A 22,430-nucleotide genomic window follows, 5' to 3' on the forward strand; every position below is an offset into this window, starting at 1 on the left:
GATTTGGTCTTCATCACCTTATCAGAGGACGTCGGACCTGTTTTCCTGGAGGCTTTGATCACCGGAGTTGTGGTTGTCCGCTTCTTCGTCTTCCTCTTTGCCATAGCGCCAGCGTCTGCTGAGAGAGAAAACTACTTTTAACATAATTTTTTTTTTATTAAATTTTTATGATTGTTATATAAATTTTAAATAAATAAACAGTATTATATATAAAAAAATGACATAAACATATTAAAAGAAAAATTAAAACTAAACATTTGATTATGGTTTTTTCATAATATATATTTATATGATAATATTTTAAATCATAAACTATATTATTTAATATATATATATGTATAAGGTTACATTCTTAATGGTTACTACACATGGATATTTACTTTAATATTAATCATTAGATTAAGATCAATGATCCATATTTGTAGTTGTTAATTAATATTTCTAAAAATAAATTTTAATTTTTTCAAATTTTTGGAAGGGTTATCTGATGAAAAAAAAAAGTATTAATTATGAAAATATAATATTGTAAACTTTTTATTTTTCAAATGCATGTCAATTTCTAAATATAGTTAGTATCTCTCATTGGTTGGAAACAAAATTAATTATGGTAAAAAAAATTAAATTTGAAATTAATGTTGAAAAAAAATATTTGTGACTTGCTATACCAAATCACTATGTTGTCACATCATCATAATTGTTAGTACCCATCTATGGGTAGTAACCATGGGAAGTCTTCCATATGTATAAAACATTTATGATAAATGATAACATTATTTTAGATCATATAAACTACATTAATTAATGTATAAAATATTTATGATATTATTCAAATCACACTTTTATAATTGGAGAAAAAACTTGTTTATTCTTAATAAAAGATAAATATTATTCTAATTCCTTATGTAGTTACACAATCATACTATTTATACACTTACAACACATTTATATAATATATTTATAATATTTATTGTTATTTAATATGAATATATATTTAGTTAAGTTACATTAAGTAATAAAAAAACATGTTTTCTTTTATAAATATAAATAATAAATTTTTTGTATTAAATATAATTATAATAATGATATTTTATAATATTTTAATTTATATTAATATAATTAATATCTATTTTTAATAACTTTTAAATGTACATTCCGTTAAATATTTTTAATATTATGCTAAAGTAAACAAAACAAATATAATCATGTCGGTCAGGTAAAAAAATTATTACATTGTTTTCGACATAATAAATTATCCTGATTTAGTATGACTACAATAAGCATCGTCATATAAAAAATTTAAGATCATAATTTATTCACATCCAGAAACTTAAGGAGCCTAGCCTAGTGCAGACTTCCCTAAATTATCTGCTTTTTTCAATGAAAAGCGTGTTCATAGTCATGATAATGAAAGATCTTGTGGATAAAGTGAGACAACCACTTCGAAGCTGCAAAGCAAAGTAATGCTATAGAAACCATGGCAGTCTTTAATGGTTGGCCTTGTTTGGTTGCAATGGCAGCATATCCAATCAGAGCTATGGAGACCACTTGTAGCACTACTTCTAACACTTTTAAAACCTTGTGTGCACCAGTGCAACTGGAACAATTCACCACATGGCTCCAATACCTTGAAAAAACAAACAAGTATAAATAAATATGAGAATTGTTAAGGACACCAGTAGTGTCCAACACCACAAAGAGATGACATACTATTATTGGTGCAATCTAATATCGGGGTATTATATGATATCGCTAATTAATCATAAGATGTCAAAGAGCAACACTCAATAAATATATACAAAAACATAGACGGGAATGTTTTTTAGAGGTGCAAAAGATAAAAATAAATTTAAAGGGGGCAAATTTATAACCCTTGAAGAGACTAGGAATAATAATAATAAAAGAATAGTATATATATTTTATTTTTCAAATAAAATTATTGTTACCTATCCATAAGCTGTTCTCTAGGAGGAGTTGGAGGAAGAGCAGTAGTGAATTTGGCTCTCCAATCAACTTGACCACCACCAAACTTGTTTAACCAATTTCTGAAAGCAACGATTGGAACATCTGATTTTGTTGGCACAAAACATTCTTTATGCCAAGGCCCACGCCCAGCTTCCATTATCCTATGCTCCTATATAATTGAATTTAGGGTATTCTATGTTAGAACGTGGAAAGTAGTCTAGAAGTAGAATATAATTAAATCTTGGACGACTCGATCGCAAGTAGCTTGTTGGCTCTTTTTGAGCCACTATCCTCGAATCACAAAGTGCATGATAAAAAGCATGAAGTTTTATCTCAAAATCAATTGGTAATGAGTAGAGTAAATCATACTCCTATAAATTGTTGAATTTACCTACACACTTTCATTTCCATGTGGGATATTTTCTTTAACATTATACAACACAAAAAAGATGTTTAGAAGTGATCACCTCAACATGTAGGAGACCTAAATCTGAATCGAAAATTAAGTTCTGGGAAATATGAGATATCCATCTTGGAACAATCTTGTCCCACAATACTCCAAAGTTCTTTACATTTGACCATATCACTCTGCTCTTCCCAGGACTAATTGGTACACAGCTAAAAACAAAAGCCACTTTCTTCTGAATTTAACAAAAAAAAAAAACAAAAATCATCACATTAAGGAAAATTACATATATATTATCAATATAACTAAATCATATATATATATATATATATATGTGTGTGTTATTACCTTTGGTCCAAGAGGGACATGAGAATAATACAAACATGGTGCAAAAAATTTGTTAGTAGCAGGCTCTCGTTTTCCACTAAAACCTTCAATATTAATATTCTCCACAATCAATTCCAAAGGTATGCCACCTTCTCTATCAGCCCTACCTGTTTCATATTAATTGTAATTGATCATATTTAAATATATATATATATATATGCACACATAGGGGTTGACTTATAAGTCAAGCGCGGTAATAGTCGCTGGTCGAAAAGTTTAGGCTCAATCAAGAATATACTATTACGTTGGCCGATCCTATGGTCATTGGAAAACAAAATACTTGATTATGGCTAGTTATTCAGAGTTAAAAACAAGGGCTCCAAGTGACTCTATGGTCACATAGTTAGGGCGTAAGGCCCCGTGTGTTCATATTAATCAAAATAATATGCAATTGATAAAAAATAAGTTCTTACTCTTCGGTAGTGGAGTCTGTATTAATCCATAGTGTGCATAAGTAAGATGAGCAACGTCCATAATATTTTCCATTAAGACTTCATATCTGAAAATTCAAAATGCAAAGTAAAAATACTAACAAACAATATGATATGATATATATATATATAGTTCTAGCACAAGAATTTTGTATGTATCTTCACTAATTACCCAAATGGAAACTCTCTATTGCCCCATGACATTTTGGAGAATGAAGGATCATCTATTTCTTCAATGTAGGGAGGTCTTTTCTTTGTAAGAATGTCTTTGTATTGAGCATCAGTGTTTGGCCAAAACCAAAGAAGATCATTCTGGACAGTGCTTGGATAACTGGCTACACATGCTTTCTTGAATGTGTGTACCTGCCATACATATATATATATAAGTTTACATATATAATAAATAGGGTAGGTAATTATTTGGTACCATGTGTTTTTGTAAAGGATTATCTCGGTACCTTGTATTTACAAATAATGCTTATTTAGTACCCTGCATTTTGAAATCGTACGTATTTGGTACTCTGTATTTTTAAATCAAACATAGTTGGTACTTTAAACTCAAATTTAATTAATAAAATTTTACCAATTTAATCAAATTACTTTAAATCATACGAGCTACAAATCATATATAACAGCTGATAGTTTTGTCATATTGACAAAATGTTATCAATTAGAATACAAAATATCTATATTTTCAAAATACGGAATACCATATGAGCATTATTGAAAACAAAGGGTACCAGAATGATACTTTGCAAAAACAAAGGGTACAAATAGAGTAAATTCCCATGTAAATATTATATACTTAATATATAGGGAATTTATAAAGTTATTACTCATAATATACTTAAGATATTTATTTTTTATAATTTAATTATTGGGAAAGGGACAGTTATATCATGATGCATGTAATGGAATTGTTCTTCTTAGGTATAACATAACCATAAAAATATAGAGTGTCTCTGTTGGTATCCACCTTTTTTTTTTCATATTTCACTATTTTATAATTAATTAATTATTTATTTACAAATATAACTTTGTGATTAATATTCTCTTATAATTTTAAAACATATGAGCTATTAAAAAAAGGGTTAGGATATCAATGGAAGAAGAAAATATAGATGTGGATGTGGATGTGGAAGTGGAAGTGGAAGATTGTGATTCTATTAATAATTTTAATTTTTATGGGGTAACTTTTTTTTAAAAAAATTATTAATATTTGTCTATTATTGTATATACGAATTCAACTCTTCAAAAAGATATTGTAGTGTGTTTTTTTTATTGAATTTTATTGTTAAAATTGTTTATTGGATGTTAAGTATTTTTTTTTCTATAAGAATTAAATAATAATAATATAGAGAGGTGGGAAAATAAATTTTTTTCCAATGGGTAATTTTGTACTTATTATCAATTTCAGAGGGGTATGAAAATAAATTTTATGGGGGTTTCTTTAGAAAATGAGCGAGGAGAGAACAAAAGTGAGTGCAAATTAAAAGCGCCCTAAAAATATATGGAAAAATATCAGTTTGGTCTCTGAGATTTTCCTGAATACACTATCAATCTATGTGTTTTTTTAAATGACAATTCAGACTCTGTGTTTAATAAAATAGTACTCTAGCCTCAATTTTGGTCAAAATATTTTCAAATATAATATTTCATTATCAGCTCTTCGACCACTTTTTCTGACCCATCGCATCGCTAACGACCAAATAATTAATTTTATAATTGAAAATATTATCATGAGGGTAATAATAGCCCTTCATTTTTTTTCTTTTATATATAAATTAAATTTAAATATATATATATATTATTAACCCAAAATTATGGAAAAATCATGATAATTAATAAAGGTCCTAACAAGCTAAAATTAATATCAATCCCCAAATGATATTTCATCGCTTAGCGCGCCTATATAGGAAGCCCAACAAAAATAAGAGATTATATTTGTTCTAATTTCTTTTATTATTTTTTGGAATATATGGATAAGTTGTTAAAAAGAAATTACCTGTATGATGTAGTTATACAAGACCTATTACAAATTTTCAAGAAATTTTGGATAGTAAAGGGCTCCTTTGGTAAAAAATTTCTTTTTGAATTTTTTAAACACAAAAATAAAAATATAATTTTATTTTTGTTTCTTTATTTTTAAAAAATAAAAATATGTTCGGTAAATATTTTTGTTTTTTGTTTTTAAAAACAAAAAATAATAAATGCGTTTGATAACTTTTATTTTTATTTTTTATTTAACAATATAAGGTGTTGGTTTGAAGAAGAGAAAAAAAAAATTGAAAACTGTTTAAAAAAATTTTGAAAGTGAAAAAATTTTATTTTCAAAATTTAATAAATTTTAATTAAAATTTAAAAAAATAATAAATAAAAATAGAGTTACCAAACACATTTTATGTTTAATTTTCAAAATTTTAATTAATTAAATAAAAAACTATTTTTTTAAGTGTTACCAAACAACACCAAAATGTGTCAAAATCATAATTTAAATTGTCTATTCCACACGTGTATAAATATTAAAATAAACACATGTGCAACAAATTGTTTGAATCTTAATTTCAGCATATTCAAAATTTCCTGAAATTTTGTGAGAGATCCACTGTAACTACATTATACACTCTCGTGTAAAAAAAATAGTGTTGCATTTTATTTATATATCAAAATACTAAAAAAACTTATATGTAGTGATTAAAAATCATTACTATTATAGTGGTGCCCATAAAATATAAAATAATTTTTTTTCTATAAAAACAAGAGTCTATAATTTTAAATTTGAGAAAATACTATTTTGGTCTCGATGACATAATACGTATTTGGACCTTATGTTTTGCTAAATTATATTTTAGACCCTGTATTTTACAAAGTGAATCAAAATAGTACCTTAGACCAAGTTCAAATATAATCTTTCCTTCTATATGCTCTCTAGCCACCTTCTTCGCTTCTCTGAACCAATCGCATTGTCGGGGACCGAATAATTAATCTTATATTTGAAATTATTTTGACCAAAATCATGTCTCGGTACTATTTTGTAGGAATGAACGTTTGACCAAAAAAACCCGAAATCCCGACCAAACTCGACCCAACCAATCCGAATTTTTGCAAAACTCGTTAAATTTGGGTGAAATCCGATCCGAACCCGACATGGTTCGGGTCGAGTTCGGATTTTGAAATTTTAAAAAAAAATTGAAAAAATTAATGCTTTTTTAAAAAAAAATTAACAAGACTCCATTTGTAAAAAAATCAACATTAACAAGCTGACAACAAAATTAAAAAAAAAAGACATGTGAAAAGAAAAAAAATTGGGTTTCAGCCATGATAGCCAAGATTGAGGGAATACCGGGGGGCCTTCTGGGGGTGCTTGAGGGATGAACTTGCAATCGCCGGAGCCATTGAAGCACCAACCATGGTACACACACTGCAATCTTCCCCACTGATCGATCCTTCCTTCTGATAATGGAGCCAACCTATGAGGACAACTATCATCGAACACCTTCCAAGCACTCTCATTCTTGTCCCACCACACCACCACATCCAGCCCCATCACCTTCTTCCCTTGCGGTCTCCTCTTGTCCAGATCACAAACCGGCACAATCGGATACCAGTGGCTGTACCAGTCGAATTTCCCATCTGGGTTTTGATGAGATTCAAGCTCTTCTGGCTTGAAAGGGTCAGTGAGCTCTGTCGAACCAGATGAAGAAACAGAAGTGAAAAGCTTCGATCTTGACAACTGGGTTTTTTGTTTTTGGTTAAAGTTAGTGAGAAAAAGTTTGTTGTCAAGTTTGGATGGAATAAAATTGCCGATTGAGTAAAATAGAGGGGTTGCTCTGAGAGCTACCATGGCTGGACTTAGCTCGATCAGCTCCAACTTTTTTTTTTTTCAGAGCTAAGAATCTAAAGAATTGTAGGTTGATATATGAGATGATGATAGGAATGAATATAAAATAAATGTAAGTCTCTGAATTAATGATAACACTTTTATTTTGTTTTTTATGACTACAAACATAGAACCCATGTTCTGTCCTTGTCAAAAATAGTAGACGTGTTTTTCGAGAAGTTCTATGACTTTTTATAACATTTAAAAATTTAATTTTTTTTTTCAAATATAATTTTCATATTATAAAATTGTGTATTTATAATAATATATATTATTTTTTTAATGGTATATCTTTAAGTCTTATTGGTGGGGCTCTCAGTGTTCTCGACCCGTGAATAATTTTCGGCGCGATTTTTTTTATGACCGTGTATATTATAGCTATTTAGAGTATCCGGCAAATTTTCAGAAAATTTCGAATAGTTTACAGTATCGAAAACTAAATTCAAATATGTTGTTGCACGCGTAACTAATTTTTTTTTATGTACGTAGAAAGCAACACGTTTGAACCTAGTTTTCGGTACTGTAAACTATTCAGAATTTTCTGAAAATTTGCAAGATACTCTAAATAGCTATAATATACACGGTCATAAAAAAAATTCACGCTGAAAACTGTTCACGGATTAAGAACACTGAAAGTCTCACCGATAGGGTTTAAAGTGAAGTTCCTATAGAAGAATTATCATACTATTTTATATAGTCGCTAGTTTTTTTTAATTGATATTTATTGATTTCTTAAAAAAAAATTATTTAGAATTATATTATTCATAGTTTGGGCATCATTTAAATTTTAGTATTCAACCATTTAAATTATTAGATTTTAAATGTTTAAAGTTAAAAAAAATTATCAACTTTAGATGTATAAAACAACAATAGGTCTATTTAATTCATGCACGCACCTAATATATTTTTTTAATATTACAGAAAAATAATTAAAACTTTTTAATAAAAATACAAAATTATTTTTTAATTAAATCTAAAACTATATAAATTAACAAAATCTTTGTTAAATAAAACTAAGACTAAGTTTAAACAAAACTAAAACCTGAAACTTAAAAGAAAAACTATAACCTATATAAACCTTAAGCTAAATAAAATAGTTAATAAAAATCTAAAATCTAATACTTAGATGAATGAATGGAACTCTTGGAGGGTTAGGCATTTGGACACATCAAGTTAATTCTGGTCTGCTTAAGCAGTGTTTTTCTTTACTTTCTTTCTTTTCGATGATGATGTTTGAGATTGTTTATGACTTTTTGTTTTGTTTTTTTGTTTGTGACTTTGAATAGGTATTGTTTGAAAGTGGGTGATATTTTTTTTTAAGTTATTGATAAATTAAAGAAATTTTAATTTAATTTTTTATTTTTTTTAAATATATAACAATAAAATTAGTGTTTATCCCAAAAATAGACATGGTGATGTGGCATGACGAAGTGACACGTGGCAACAGGAAGCATTTATTTTCCTAGTTTTAGTCTAATGAACTCGACGAGAAGATGAAGAGTAGCTTCTTCAAAGGTCATCTGAATATGACAAAGGTTGTTGATCGAAGATTTCAAGCTGACTACATGCAACCTGCTCGAAGGAACGATCGTTGTGTGAAGATCCCAAAAGCAACTCTAGCGACCAGATCAATTCGCATTTCACGAGTTTTTTGTTTAACTGTATGTATTTTGTTATTTTGTATGTAGTTGTAAAAGACACATATGTAGGGCCCAATTCATATTTGTAAGACCTATGACCCACTAGAAACTCTATAAATGAGACATCTCACCGTCATTAGGGAGGGCTGGAATCTGGAATCCAAACTTTGGAATTCACACTTACATACAGAAACCCTGTCATACTATATTCTTTTTCTCAAGCTTAAGAGTTGTATCTTGTTCCTGTGATCTTGAGTCGTATTCCTTTTATGATTAATAAAAATGCAAGTAGTCGTAGGTCAATATCAAATCTTGGGACTGAACCACTATAAAATTTATGTGTTGTATATTTAAGTTCAGTTCTTTTTATCATTTACTATCGTTTAATTGACTCAGTGTCGGTTGACCAAATCAGTGGTCAACAATTAGTAAATGAAAATTAATTTTGTTTTTGTTTCATTTTTATTAAATAGATATGCTTCGAATTAAAATATTTTGTTATAATTATTATTCTATGTTAAAATTAACTATTAAGACTTTATATATATATTTACGATTTTTTTGTCAACTAAAATTAAATAAAAAAGATTAAGTACTTATAAACAATAAAGGAAGAAAAAAAAAAGAATGATTTTCTACGTGGTTCAGTAGTTGAATCTACCTATGTCTACAAGTCACTTTTATTATGCAGTATGCACTAAAACTTTTAAAGCAATTTCATAGAGCTTGAGTACAGAATTTGTCCATCCCCTAAATGATTGATCTAGGCTATTTATAGACCTGGTTTACAGAATATATCTCCCCTTAATTTTAAGGAAGTTACGAGATATATAAACTGGATTTGAAACACAAAAGAATATATTAAAATACAATAAAATGTATTAATTAAACAAATATTCATTTAAAATAGGGTGGTTGACACACGGCTATAACAAATCCCACATTTATAGGGAATTGTAACTGTGTAAGTTGTTATCTTAGCGTACTTTTGAGCCTGCTCCATGTTTCAGACTCTCCATAACATGAATATCGCCTCTTTATTTGTCAGACTTTCGAGACTAGCCTTTGGAGTGCACCCTTGCCTTCGAGCTCACATTGCATGCTCAAGTGCCAGTGACATGGCATCTTGGCGTGATTGATTATTTGCATAAGTAATCATATTGTTTGTCTTTTATACAAGTGGTTTTTATAATTGCGAGCCTACATTTCAAGGCTAATATTTATCTCTCAAATTTTGGAGTGTAATACTTTTGCCCGTCAAAAGTATCTTTTTCGAGTCCCGTGAGAAAGAAACATTTGAACTCCTCTTTCGGGAAACGTTTCCACTTGCTATACTCGAGTGGGTATACATATCATCACGAGAGTGGTTATTAAAGGCACTCAAGTACTAAGCCTCTGCCCATGTCTTTTCAATTCTCTTTTTGTCGCCACTTATCGAGATTGAATGTGGTCCCTTGGATCATATATTAATTCATTTTAAAGGCCTAGATTCATTTGAAAACCACCGTTTAAGCCTATTTAAACCCTTCTTCCCCTGTTTACTTTACCACTTTTACTCTTTAGAAAAAAAACCAGACTTTCTTGCATTCTTGCATGTCCTCTTCGAAGAAGGATATATCAAAAATCCCCCAATTTCCCACGCACTCCCATTTTTACGAAGAGTTCTAAGGATTTCTCTGCACAAATATTTTTAATCCACGCTTCAGTTCTACCATCAACTTCCAATGTGTAATTTTCTCAACTTTTCTTTTGTGGTAATGTGCTTATGAGAGTTTTTCTTTTTGTTCTTGAAGATTTGTGGAAAAAAATGTTAGTTTGATCTATTTTTCTTATGTATAAATGGATAAAAAAAAATGAGTCTTTTAAGGTAAAACTATGTAAAAATGGCATTTTTTCTAGGCTTTAAATGGGTTCGATACGAGTATAGTGTAGAACTAGGATTTCTGGGTTTTAGAAATAGGGTTTTAAGTACACACATTCCAATAATAACCCATTTTGGGTAACTACCCACTTTTCCTAAAAAATCAGGATAGCCCAAATTAGAAATTAACTTCTCACTTTATGTGGGTATAATATCGATACTCTGAGCCTTTATTGGCTCGGTTACATCGATATCATCGCCTCATTATTTCGAGCATTTAAGCTCTAATTTTCGAGTTATTCTTTCAATTTAACCTTTTCAAACTTTGAGCCCTCACCTATTTCTTTATTGTTAGATGATGCAGTCTTCCGAGAATTGGTGGGGGTCTGACCTTTCCATTCCATACCAACCTCAATCACCTCAAATTGAATATTCGTTCTCACGCAACCAAAGACTGATACAGGAGTACGAAGAACGAACTGAACGCGAGGACATCGGTGCTCATTTTCAACTCCAGATAACCGAGGTTAAAGAAGGAAAATAAGGAAATTGGGAGTAGCCGTTTATCCCGACCATAATACAGAAATTAGGCCCATTCCATTAGACCCCAATCTCAAAGTTCCCATTTCCTTTCACCCTCACGAGCTCTCCTTCGAGATCATGAAGAGCTCGTCAAGCCAAAACCCTCCATCAGCCTTTGTGGTATCTTCCATCCCTACCATCAATGGCAAATTTTTCGAGGTCGACCTATATAAGAGCTCGATTACCTCCACAAGAAAAATATCAGACATTCTGTCTTGCCATGGCCTAAAATTGTCCAGCGAGTTAGCGTGTTGAGCTCCCAGGCCTCTCGAGAGGAGTAGTTGTGCTCCGAGTGAGGACAACTTGGATAGGAAAATCAAGCTCGCAGCTTGGAGTCGCGAGCACATGTGAGCCGGGGCACTCCTGCCCTTAAAGGATTACTTTAGAAAGTTTACTGATTGGATCGGTATCACTCTCTTCCAACTCCAAATCAACTTTTAAGTATTATAAGGTATTGCTAACCAATTATGAGGTGCCACCTCATGTGATGTTGGACTTCAAAATTCCATACATCAAACACTCCAAGTTGAAGATGGTACTCATCGGGATCTCTCTCTCTCTCTCTCTTCCCAAAGATTGACATCACTAACACCGTACATTTGTCCTTTAAAAGTTTCTAGTTTAGTCAACCAAGCCATCTCACCAAAGCTTATTGGACATGATCGGTGATAATTATATTCAATAAGTATAAGCTTTTCAATATAAGGTAATTAATCAAATTTTGTCAACTCTTCCAGGCCTTCGGGCAATCCTACCTTTCTAAAGATTTAAGATTTTCCAGCGATGGTACATCTTCCAATTGATTACATTCTCGAAGCAATAAGGTAATCAAACTCTTCAAGTTAGAGATTGAACCCTTCTATCAATTGCATAGTCTTCAGGATTCAATGAGCAAAACAAGTAACATTCTTGCACTTTCGGATCATTCAATCTATCATAGCTACATCTTAAAACACCACATACCTTATCTTCATCAAATTCAACATTTTGGAGATTGGATTCTTTCATTTCCTTCAATGCATTTCTCCACTCATGCATGTCTTCCACTCCCCTCATGCTTCCTGCCATTACTAGAGATTCTGCAAAGCCATTATAATAAGTTAGGCACATAAATATACTAACTATTACTATTTATCCAATCCTAAGTTTCCTACCAAAGTGACTACATTCTACATATATAGAACATAATCCAAACAAAGAATATCATGGAAGTGACAATGAGGGGTGAAAGAATAGAATATTACCTGGATCTGGATCTGGATCTGCAGCTGGTGCTGGACAATATTTTGAATAATATTTTGATATAATTGAGATAAGCACTGAGAAATCATTAAACCCAATCCAAAGGCACACAAGAAACAAAAGTAACTAAGTGATAAATAACACCACCCAATACTTGAAAAAGGCCATTTAAAGTCAGTTAAAAAATGACTGTGAATTACATTTCGCCTTAATAACATTATGATAATCTCATATTTACAAGTATCCAATATGTTCATATTTACAATCTCTCCATGATAATATATTTCACCAATATATAAATTATACTTGTATTTATATGGTGTTAATGAAAAGCATGAATATAGTCATGAAAGTGAAAGTTCTTGTAGACAAAGTGAGCCAGCCATTTTGAAGCTGCAAAGCATAGAATGGAGAGTGAGACCATTGTAGCTCTCAAAGCAACTGAGGCAGTGGCTAGCTTGGTTGCAGCTACGAGACCAATCAAAACAAGAGAGGTGAGGCTGAGCACAACTTTAAGCACATTCAGACCTTTGTATGCTGCACTACAGCTGGGGCAATTCACCACATGGGACCAGTACCTGTAAAAACAAAATTATACATTTCAATTTCTTTCAAATCATAAACAGAATGTTTGAATAATTCAACATTCCACTGCTCTAGTTTTGGCAGGAAGGCCGAGCCTTAATTTCAACACTACTTTACGAGGACACGTTTAGTGGGGACTACATTACTTTAACATATATATTTGGTACTTGACATCACTTAACATAATGTATCCACTAATATAAACTGGATAAACCAAGTGTAAAACTTGATTTACCACCTTGTAAACTAGTATGTATACATGTGAAACATAATCAAGGAAGTTAATTAGGTTATATTTATATAAAAATATATATTTACAGAAATTAAAGTGCAAAACAGAACACCACTTTAACTTTTCAAGAAGATCTGCAATCATATCATGTAAAAATGCTAAAATTATCTTCTCAACATTTACTTTACTGCCAGGTTCTGAATTGTCTAAAAGTTGTATCAAATTCAACTCCTGCTCTGCATTAATCTAAACAAGAGAAAATAGAATCCCTTTAGTTTATTTTCCTTCCATCCTAAAATCCAGGGTAATGAAGTGAAAATTGGTATGGCTCCTCTTGGGGTTTATAAAGGATGTTTATGTTAAGCAGCCAGGGGAAAATGACTCTAAAGTGTTCATTAAACGTATGAGTTTCCTTTCTTACCTGTCCATAATTTGTTCTCTGGGAGGAGATGGAGGAAGAACTCCACTGAATTTTCCTCTCCAATCAACCTGACCACCACCATATCTATTTAACCAATTTCTAAAACCAACCACCAGAGCATCTGCCTTTGTTGGCACATAACATGCCCGACTCCATTGAGCTGACCCAAACTCTAATATCCTTCGCTCCTGTATTAAAGAATCGAACACTCTGATTGGTACAAGTTTAAAGCAACAAAACAACTCCCCAAGCTAAAAAGCAATATCATCTTGACAGAACAACAATTGTCATCAATATTTTGATTAAGAATTAAGTATGATAATACACTAAATTACTCGATTGTTAGGACCCAATGGATGTGTGTGCGTGTGTTAGATTAAATTTGACTGAAAGGGTATCTGGAAGGATTAAATTTGGTCTGTTATCTCATTGTATTTGGGTTTATATAACTAAAAACCTTAGCTTCTTGTTTTATTGTAAGCAAGTAATTCTCTCATTTTAATCATACCCAGCCAGTTGAGTTTTCTCTTCTTTCTACTATGTGCATTGATTTTAATAGTGTACAGATAATAATAGACATTACAAGTTACCTAGCATAAACTTTTTCACAAGTGGGACATATTAATTTATCTATGAGTGTTGTAGCCATGAATATGAGACTCAATCAGTTGCAAAGATGAAAAGTAATGTGTAGTTTTAAATTGAGAGAGTTAAAGTCACCTCAACATGAAGAAGATATAAATCTGAATCCAAAATCAAGTTCTGTCCAAGATGAAATATCCATCTTGGAAAAATCTTGTCCATCCAAAGATTGAAATTCCTTGGGATAGCCCATATCAATCTGCTTTTACCTGGACTAACTGGAACCCCCATGAAAATTAAACCCATTCTCCTTTCCTAACAATGGAAAAATAAATTAATGAAATGGCCAAAATATCACAACAACCAAACAATATAGCTCAACGTAGTATGTTTATATTACCTTTTTGGTTCCAGATGACGATGTAGCCCGATTGCCTTTATCCGGTAAAGCAGCAGAATGACCATAAAAAATACATGGTGCGATGAATTCACTATTACCTGCCCAATCTTGCTTTGCAAAAAAACCATTTGCGTCCAACTTATTCACTCTCATGTTCAGGGGTCTGCCTCCCTCCCTATCCAACTTATCTGCCAAATATGAAGCATGAATTTAAAGCTACAGGAATATTAAAGACAAAAAGTACAAGAAACCATATGAAGTTCTTATTTACTTTCGGGTTGCCGAGTTGGCAGTATTCCATAATGTGCATATGGAACATGAGAAGGGTCCATAAGGTTCTCGAGCAAGATTTCATATCTGAAAATGCAAAGTTAAAATCAATGGAAACTTCATTGAATCTTTCTAACAAGGAAAATAATTCTTACATCATAGTTTTATGAGTTTTTTTTTTATGCATACCCGAAAGGAAAATCCCTATTTCCCATTGAGGATATATATGATGGATCATTAAGTTCTGGAATATATGGGGGACTTTTCTTCACAAGAATATCTTTGTATTGAGGATCGGTATTAGGCCAAAACCAGAGGATATCATTCAGCACTGTACTTGGATAAGCAGCTACGCATGCTTTCTTGGATGTTTGAATCTGCATAATATACAAAGAATGTTAATTAGCTCTAATTCTTCTTAGTACTACTCAAAAGTCACATCTCTGGTAGCACACTTGATGCTTTAAATGGGACTAAGAGCCCCACAATATGGGGATCCCAGGTTCGAACCTGAGACCTCTCCCTTTACCCCAACCCCCGCTCACCACTGAGGCCAAGTCCAGTGGCTTAGGGGCGATTTTTGGTCATCAGAGGGAGAAAAGATATTAACTTTTGGCTCTATTCTTGTTTGGAGGTTGGTTGGTGGACATAACACACAGAAGCTTAAATTGCATGAAATCTAACTCCAAATTCCAATACATTAATGGAACAGAAATTTAATGATTTAAAAAAGTAATTTCCAATGTCTTAATTAGGTAAATGCTAATACAGTCTCTTTCTTATGATTGGAAACTTCTTCTTTTGAAGAGACAAACAACTTCTCATTCAAAATCAACAACTTAGCATGCTGACTGAAAAAGTAGACAACATCTACAACAGTTCTATTCTCCATGTGTAATTGGAATTCATTAGCAAACTCAGCAAGTCAAAAAATTTGATTCAGGTACTGTTCTATAGAGTATGTTAGTAAAGAGCTAGTACCGGAGGGCCATCTGGGGGTGCTTGTGGAATAAACTTGCAGTCACCAGAGCCATTAAAACACCAACCATGGTACACACACTGCAACCTGCCCCACTGATCAATCCTTCCTTCAGATAATGGAGCCAATCTATGAGGACAACTATCATCAAACACCTTCCAAGCACTCTCATTTCTGTCCCACCAAACCACCACATCAAGACCCATGACCTTCTTTGCATGTGGCCTCCTCTTATCCAGGTCACAAAGCGGCATAATCGGGTACCACTGTGCATACCAATCGAATTTCCCATCCGGGGTTTGAGTTTCAAGCTCTGGCTGAAAAGGGTCAGTGAGCTCTGTTGAAACAGATGATGAAGCGGCCTTGAAAAGCTTCGATTTTGAGTGGTTTCTTTGGTCTGGCGAGAAAGATGAACTGGGAATGAATTTTGTGAACTGGGTTTTGCTTGGTCTGGCTGGAAAGCCGAGAGAATGAACAGAGCACACTCTCAGGGCTTCCATGGCGATTGATGTAGATACTTTCAAACTCGTTTGTAAGGAAACTTGAGGCTGTGTTTCTTTCTAACATATCGAAGTGTAAGAGTGTGGTCTCAAACTGAACACAGCGATTTAAGATATTGGCTCAAAAAAGTAGTTTTTTTTTTTTTTGGTAGGATCAAAAGCTTGAAAATTTGTTAACTGAATTTACTCTAAATTCTTTTGCCATTTTCGTAAGAAAGTGACAATATCTGATTAAATAAACTCATTATTTATAATTTTTCAGAATTTAAGGGGATCATTGGCTTGTAATTTTGGGAATTATCCAATAATTTAAGATCATATTTGGTCAGAGGAAAAGAAAAAAGAATCTATTTTTATTTTTTTGTTTAGTTATTACAATGCTATTTTATTAAAATATTTTCTCTCAATTTTTTTCTTTTATTTTTATAATAAATACTATTCCAATACTTAATAATTTTTTTATTAATTTTATTTTCCTTTCTCCCTTTCATCAGTGATTATTTTCCTTGTGGGAATGAGTCTCGAATGGGACTGGGTATCCCCATCTAAATGGCAAACGAGGCGAGGACGGAAATAATTTTCAATCATTTAATATTAAATAGGGCTCTCCCCGCCCCGATTGGGCCCCATTTAAATTTTTATATATTTTTGTAATATTTTATATACATATTTTTTTTTTATGTATTATTGTAGTATAGTAGTTATTTTTTTAATATTTTAAATAATAAATATTATGCAATAGTTTAATTTACATATAATTTATAATTTTTATTTTAAAATTTTAATTTTAATTTATTTTCCCACCAATTCCCCACCAGTCTACATCACTCCCTTTTATCCTTTTCGTACTGATTAAAAAGAGACAAGTCATACTTGGTAACTAAAATTAATTGAAGGAAAGCCCGTTTGAGAAATTTCTAACTAGTTGACCAAACCACTTGTCAATTATCATTTCATAAATACATATATATTTATATATTATTTAAGAGCTTTTTTCGTTAGATATATTATTTAAGTATATATATAAAATAAATAAATGAATAAATCTTCCAGGTAAATGTAAAACACAAGATTTCTGATAAAAATGAATATTCTGTTGTATTAAATGGGACATAAAACTTCCCCAGAATCTAAAATTTTCATCTTAATTTCTACAAGATGAATGAACAAAAAAAAAAAAAAAGGATGTGTTGTGTGTATACATAATTGAAGTTGAAAAGAGTGATAAAGAATTCCTATACCATCTTCTCTATTCACAACAAAAGAATGAACCAATAAGAAAACTACTGTAAAATTATGACAAATTAGTGAGTATGGGTGTTGATACTTTCCTAGTCAATGGGGAGGAATGTGCAGCACTTCCTAAAGAAGAGTTCTCTGCCATTTCTTCACTACTGCACCCTGTTGGTGTTGAGACCTTTGGACTCATACCACTAATGATCCTAGGCGAGAAATATGATCGAGAACGAGCAACACTTCTCGGGGACAAGTTCACTTTCTCCAGAGCTCGAATCTGAAGCTCGGATGGATAGTCTCTTACGCAACCAATTCGTGGTCCTGCTCCCGTTGTCCATTTGCAAGACAACTGCTTCCCCAATTGGTACGAATTCATTCCTTTGCGCGAGTTAATCCGCTTAAGAATTGATTCTTCGGGGACTTCTTCTACTTCATTCTCGTCGTGGTCTTGAACAAACATGTTTTTTGGTATCAAGCATTCCTGGTCTGAAGAAAAGGTTTCTTCTGGTGTTTCTTGTTCATCAACGCTCAAAACAGCAGCCTCGCTCTCACACTCGAAACTCCCAAACATTTGTTTTCCTTTTGGAATTTCAAGATTAGCCAATTTGGTATTAAGGTTGAGGACCCGCTTAGACTTCTGTAGTTCAACTTCGGTTGAATCTGGCTTAGCTTGAGCCAATGCTTCGGCATTAGTCTCTTCATCAAGAGTTGGAGACAAGTCCTCCTCGGTTGAGTTGCTTCGCATATGAAGACTGCTTCTTTGCTTGCTAAGAGCATCTTCTTCCTCATCGACTGGACTCGTCTGAACATCTTTCAGATCAACATCGTTTTCCTGGAGAAACGCAACGAAATCATTGAAGTTTTGTTCTGTTGGCCTGTAATGACCGCTGTGTGGCCAAACCGCCTGTTAAGAATCACATAAAAACAATCTTTGTTAACAGCCAATTCCAACATCTAGAGAAAAACACATAAACAGAACTAAAGGAAAACTGATTCTATAAGCTTTTCATGTGTTGACAATACCTTTAGGGTGCCATTTTCGACAACTAATCTCCCAGCAGCGGTTGTGGCCCCTCCAGCAAGAAAGCTAGAATGCTGGAATGTACCCTTCTTCTTCTTTCCAACATACAAGACCTTAGATGTGCTGAGCACGAATATCCATTTCGCATCGCTGCCTTCTAAGGTGGTATGAAGCTGTTCCCCTGATTGCTTGTAGTAAAATTTTCCATCTACCAGAACAACTTCATAGGCCATTCTTTCCATCTACATTCAGAAAAAACCAATCAGCAAAAAAGTAAAATCTTCATCAAAAATGAAAAAAAATGAACACAGTTTAATACTCACATCACCAAGGTACTTGATACACTGCTGCTGAAGTTTTGACCGAGAACATTTCTCGAGGTTTACTTCTCTTCCCTCTCCTATATCAAGCCTGCAATGAAACCAGATGTAGTTTTCGTCAGTTTTAATTCTTGGTTATTGAATAAGAGAAGGAAATAACAACTGGTTTGAGATTATTACCAGTAGAAGAAAGGTTCTCTACTCTGACAATGAAGCCATTTATCATAGTAAAAGTGAAGATTATGTCCATATCTATGTCTTGGATCAATCTGTCAATAATAACAACGAAAACAAAAGATGCTAATATCAGCAACGGTTCGTGAAAAAACATATAAGACCGAGTTTGTAATCTAATAGAAATCAACTTACCGCCTCGAGCCAGTGTTGTAGAGCAAGTTTTTGAGCTTTATCATTCTTTGATAAACCCTTGCCAACCTGAAAAAGTGAAGAAAAAAATATATTTAATCTTCCATAACAACTAATGAAACCAAGAAAAGGCACATATTGCAAATTTGTGAGAAAATTTACCTTGGCAGCTCTGGTCCTTGCTCTAGACCACCGTGAAATGGCGGTTTCATGTTTCTCAATATCGAAAAATGATATTGAACTCCTCTTGAGTTCAGCAAAATCCAAGAGCTTCCACCTAAAATTGATGCAAACAGTTGTATCAGAACATGAAAGAAACATAACAATCTTGTTACACAATATGACTATATTTGAGTTTGACCTTACCAGCTCTGCTCTACAAGAACAGCACAATCTGCTAACTTTCGTCTGGTTCGAAAGCTTTTGTAGACCTTTTGTAGCTTAAGAGCAGCCATGTGTTTGGTATTGGCAGGATCAGAAACTGAGGATTTAATCAACCCAATGGGACTATCCAATTTCGAGTATTGAGAATCTAACTGTTTCCTATCTGAGTTGGTTGATGACACAATGGCCATATTCTGTTCTTTCTCTAAAGAAGGAACCTTAACTAAGATCATTTTCTCTAAATCTCTACCCTTAAAGCTAACAGATGTTTCTAATGTCATCTTTCCAGAGCCTATGGATTTCAAAATTGTTGGTTCCAAATCAGTACTGTTGAAACTAACAGATCTAACAGGTGTTTTTGCTTGTTCACCTCCAAAGCTAATGGAGTTTACAATCATAGACTCTAAACCAGTCTCCACATCACTATAGGCAGCAAAAGGGCATGAAAAGGAGATCCCCATTCCTGTTGAAACAGATAAAAAGATGTTATAAAGTGTACAATGTATTTTAAATGAAAACATTACTATTAAAAGATCCCAAACTATGCATACTAAAGACAAATAAGGCAATGAACTCAGATCTACAGCACATACTCTCAAACATCTTATAGCCCACAAATTAATGTGAAGGTGTTTTCAAGAATTACAAAAACGACAAAGTAAATCAACAGCATCCATTTTTTTCTATAAATAGTATTTGCTGTCTAGTCATTGTCGTTCCAAATTATGAGATAAAAATCAAAGCTTTAAAAACATCATGTTGCAAACAAATGCGATGGATCTGCAAAACCCAGTTTTTCTTTCAATCAATAATTGAAAAATCATTCCAACAAAGGGGTACTATTGCCTAACCAGAACCCAGTTCAGCATTTTCATTCATATACATATATACCCATTTCTGCCCGAAACCGAATAAGCCTCCAAAACTCTCAATATCAAGTAAAGCAAACAAACCAAAAACAATAAAGAGCATGGATCCAAACAAAAAAAAACCCATCACCAGAAAAAATAAAACTCGAATAAAAAAGTCGCATTTCCATTAATGGAGACCAAATAAAAGCAACCCAGAACACCCATTTCATCAAACAACCCATGAAACAATCAAAACCAACAAAATATACATTAAAAAAACACTTTTTTATCTTTTTCTTTTGCCATTCGTATCTGCTAAAAACCAAACAAGAACAGAGAACAGCAAAGAAAATGTATAGAACAAGAAGAGGGCATTGTGAACATTACCTTAAAATTATGAGGATATATCGAATGAGATTGGATTGTATTACTGGTAAAGATTCTCCCAGTTTAATGGTTTGAAGATTTTTTGAGTTATTGGGTTTTGGATAAAAATAAATAAATAGAAAAAGAGTTTTTGGGGGGATCGTTTACTCTATACAGAAGAGATTGTTGTGTTGTGTGGTTTTTGAGAACTAACCATGGCCTCTGATTGTTTTTATACATAAACTTATTAAGCTAGAGAAGAAGAGTACTACGTATAAAAATGGCCATTCTTGTCAGTCCTCAGCTTTCTACGCGCCACTTAGAGAGAGAAAGAGGAGAAAGAGAGTATTTCCGACCACGTGGAGTGGACTCTTCTCTTCCAAGGTTTTTTTTTTTTTTTTTTTTTCTTACGAGAAATTTATTAATTATTATTTAAAAAAAAAAAAAAAGAGTACCAACAATACACTACGAGACAGTTTTTCTTTTATGTTCTTTGTTAATTTATTTTTTCGCTAAATAAATTATATTGAAGTGAAATTTTTTTTCTGGTAAAAAAGTGCTTTGCTTCTCAATTACTCTGTAATTTTAAAATCACATTATGTCAAAATAAATAGAATAAATGATGTAATTAATCTTTTTTTTTTGTCACTATGTTTCAAATTCCAGTAAAACTTTAATATAATAATACTCTATATAAAAATAATTTCTATTTTATTATAAAAAAAATTAATTTTAATTTAGATTAGTTATAAATAAAAATAATCTCTAAAATATAATTATTAATTATATATTTTTTAAATCTTGCATTAAGAAAATATACATCAAATAAATATATATTAAAATCACACATTTATTTCACATTTGAATTACATAAATTACTTTTAAATATGTAATAGTTTATTAGAGATTTTATATTATTATTATAGTTAAAGTTGCAATTTTTTGGTGTTTTGAAATAATTTTGTATAAATACCTCTATTTAGTTATAACATCTTAATTAGATAATAATTAATTTAGTCTCAATACTATTCTTATATATATATATATGTTTTAATCTATGTCATATTTTTTTAGAGTTATTTTCGCTCATTCATCAATTTTTTTTTATTTAATGGAAATTAGACCTCTTCAAATTAATTATAAGTGTGAGGACTATTTTAATATAATTATTTGGATATGAATGACAAGCATTATTACTCCATATTTAGTTTTAAATATTTACTGAAAATTACTCTTAAAATAGTCTATTTTATACTAATAAAAAAAGGTAGTGTCTAGATATGTACTAGAATGATTCTATGTATTTTCAATTGAATAATTTGAGATTTGCATGACTTGAATTTCAAGAGAAATTAATTTGTAATTTTTGTGTTGTGAGAATATGAATAAATATATAATTGCATGTGTAAAGAAAATAGAGAGAAAGTCAATACGTATTTATTTTGAATAGTTTTGAATTTTGTGCCCTTTTGTACTTTTACTTGTACTCTCTCTTCTGGATAAAAATCAGGGAAAGTTAGCTAAAC

At 31.7% G+C, this 22,430-nt stretch overlaps 3 protein-coding genes across 3 annotated transcripts; all 3 read right to left on the reverse strand.

Annotated features, from left to right (window-relative positions):
• Window positions 1-1,150: 1,150 nt before the first annotated feature.
• On the reverse strand, window positions 1,151-7,106 carry LOC133781545 (protochlorophyllide-dependent translocon component 52, chloroplastic-like). Its single transcript, XM_062220582.1, has 7 exons — window positions 6,530-7,106; window positions 3,359-3,549; window positions 3,169-3,254; window positions 2,717-2,862; window positions 2,430-2,603; window positions 1,944-2,131; window positions 1,151-1,624 (listed from the first exon to the last, which is right to left on the reverse strand). Exons 1-7 carry the CDS (start codon window positions 7,028-7,030, stop codon window positions 1,375-1,377), a joined length of 1,536 nt encoding a protein of 511 aa, XP_062076566.1. The 5' UTR covers window positions 7,031-7,106; the 3' UTR covers window positions 1,151-1,374.
• A 5,436-nt stretch (window positions 7,107-12,542) lies between these two features.
• On the reverse strand, window positions 12,543-16,445 carry LOC133781546 (protochlorophyllide-dependent translocon component 52, chloroplastic-like). Its single transcript, XM_062220583.1, has 7 exons — window positions 15,863-16,445; window positions 15,071-15,258; window positions 14,883-14,968; window positions 14,612-14,799; window positions 14,350-14,526; window positions 13,630-13,817; window positions 12,543-12,969 (listed from the first exon to the last, which is right to left on the reverse strand). The coding sequence occupies exons 1-7, from the start codon at window positions 16,358-16,360 to the stop codon at window positions 12,714-12,716; spliced, it is 1,581 nt and encodes a 526-aa protein (XP_062076567.1). The 5' UTR covers window positions 16,361-16,445; the 3' UTR covers window positions 12,543-12,713.
• Window positions 16,446-17,432: 987 nt separating this feature from the next.
• On the reverse strand, window positions 17,433-21,202 carry LOC133781547 (IQ domain-containing protein IQM2). Its single transcript, XM_062220584.1, has 8 exons — window positions 20,926-21,202; window positions 19,670-20,150; window positions 19,466-19,580; window positions 19,307-19,372; window positions 19,118-19,206; window positions 18,941-19,028; window positions 18,620-18,859; window positions 17,433-18,500 (listed from the first exon to the last, which is right to left on the reverse strand). The coding sequence occupies exons 2-8, from the start codon at window positions 20,146-20,148 to the stop codon at window positions 17,655-17,657; spliced, it is 1,923 nt and encodes a 640-aa protein (XP_062076568.1). The 5' UTR covers window positions 20,149-20,150; window positions 20,926-21,202; the 3' UTR covers window positions 17,433-17,654.
• Between the last annotated feature and the right edge of the window lie 1,228 nt (window positions 21,203-22,430).

Source organism: Humulus lupulus, chromosome 6 (assembly GCF_963169125.1).
Source record: "Humulus lupulus chromosome 6, drHumLupu1.1, whole genome shotgun sequence".
In the NCBI taxonomy this organism is placed as follows: domain Eukaryota; kingdom Viridiplantae; phylum Streptophyta; class Magnoliopsida; order Rosales; family Cannabaceae; genus Humulus; species Humulus lupulus.

Bases quoted from the DNA above. Each gene is read 5' to 3' on its own strand.
- LOC133781545 (XM_062220582.1), bottom strand. From the start codon at position 7,030: ATGGTAGCTCTCAGAGCAACCCCTCTATTTTACTCAATCGGCAATTTT. The intron at 2,604-2,716 runs GTAATAACACAC...TGTTAAATTCAG, and splicing joins ATGTCCCTCTTGGACCAAAG to AAGAAAGTGGCTTTTGTTTT. The intron at 2,132-2,429 runs GTGATCACTTCT...TCAATTATATAG, and splicing joins TAGGTCTCCTACATGTTGAG to GAGCATAGGATAATGGAAGC.
- LOC133781546 (XM_062220583.1), bottom strand. From the start codon at position 16,360: ATGGAAGCCCTGAGAGTGTGCTCTGTTCATTCTCTCGGCTTTCCAGCC. The intron at 14,527-14,611 runs GTAATATAAACA...TTCCATTGTTAG, and splicing joins CGTCATCTGGAACCAAAAAG to GAAAGGAGAATGGGTTTAAT. The intron at 12,970-13,629 runs GTAAGAAAGGAA...TTGTTTTTACAG, and splicing joins AGAGAACAAATTATGGACAG to GTACTGGTCCCATGTGGTGA.
- LOC133781547 (XM_062220584.1), bottom strand. From the start codon at position 20,148: ATGGGGATCTCCTTTTCATGCCCTTTTGCTGCCTATAGTGATGTGGAG. The intron at 19,207-19,306 runs GTAAGTTGATTT...TATTATTGACAG, and splicing joins TACAACACTGGCTCGAGGCG to ATTGATCCAAGACATAGATA. The intron at 18,860-18,940 runs GTGAGTATTAAA...TTCTGAATGTAG, and splicing joins GTATCAAGTACCTTGGTGAT to ATGGAAAGAATGGCCTATGA.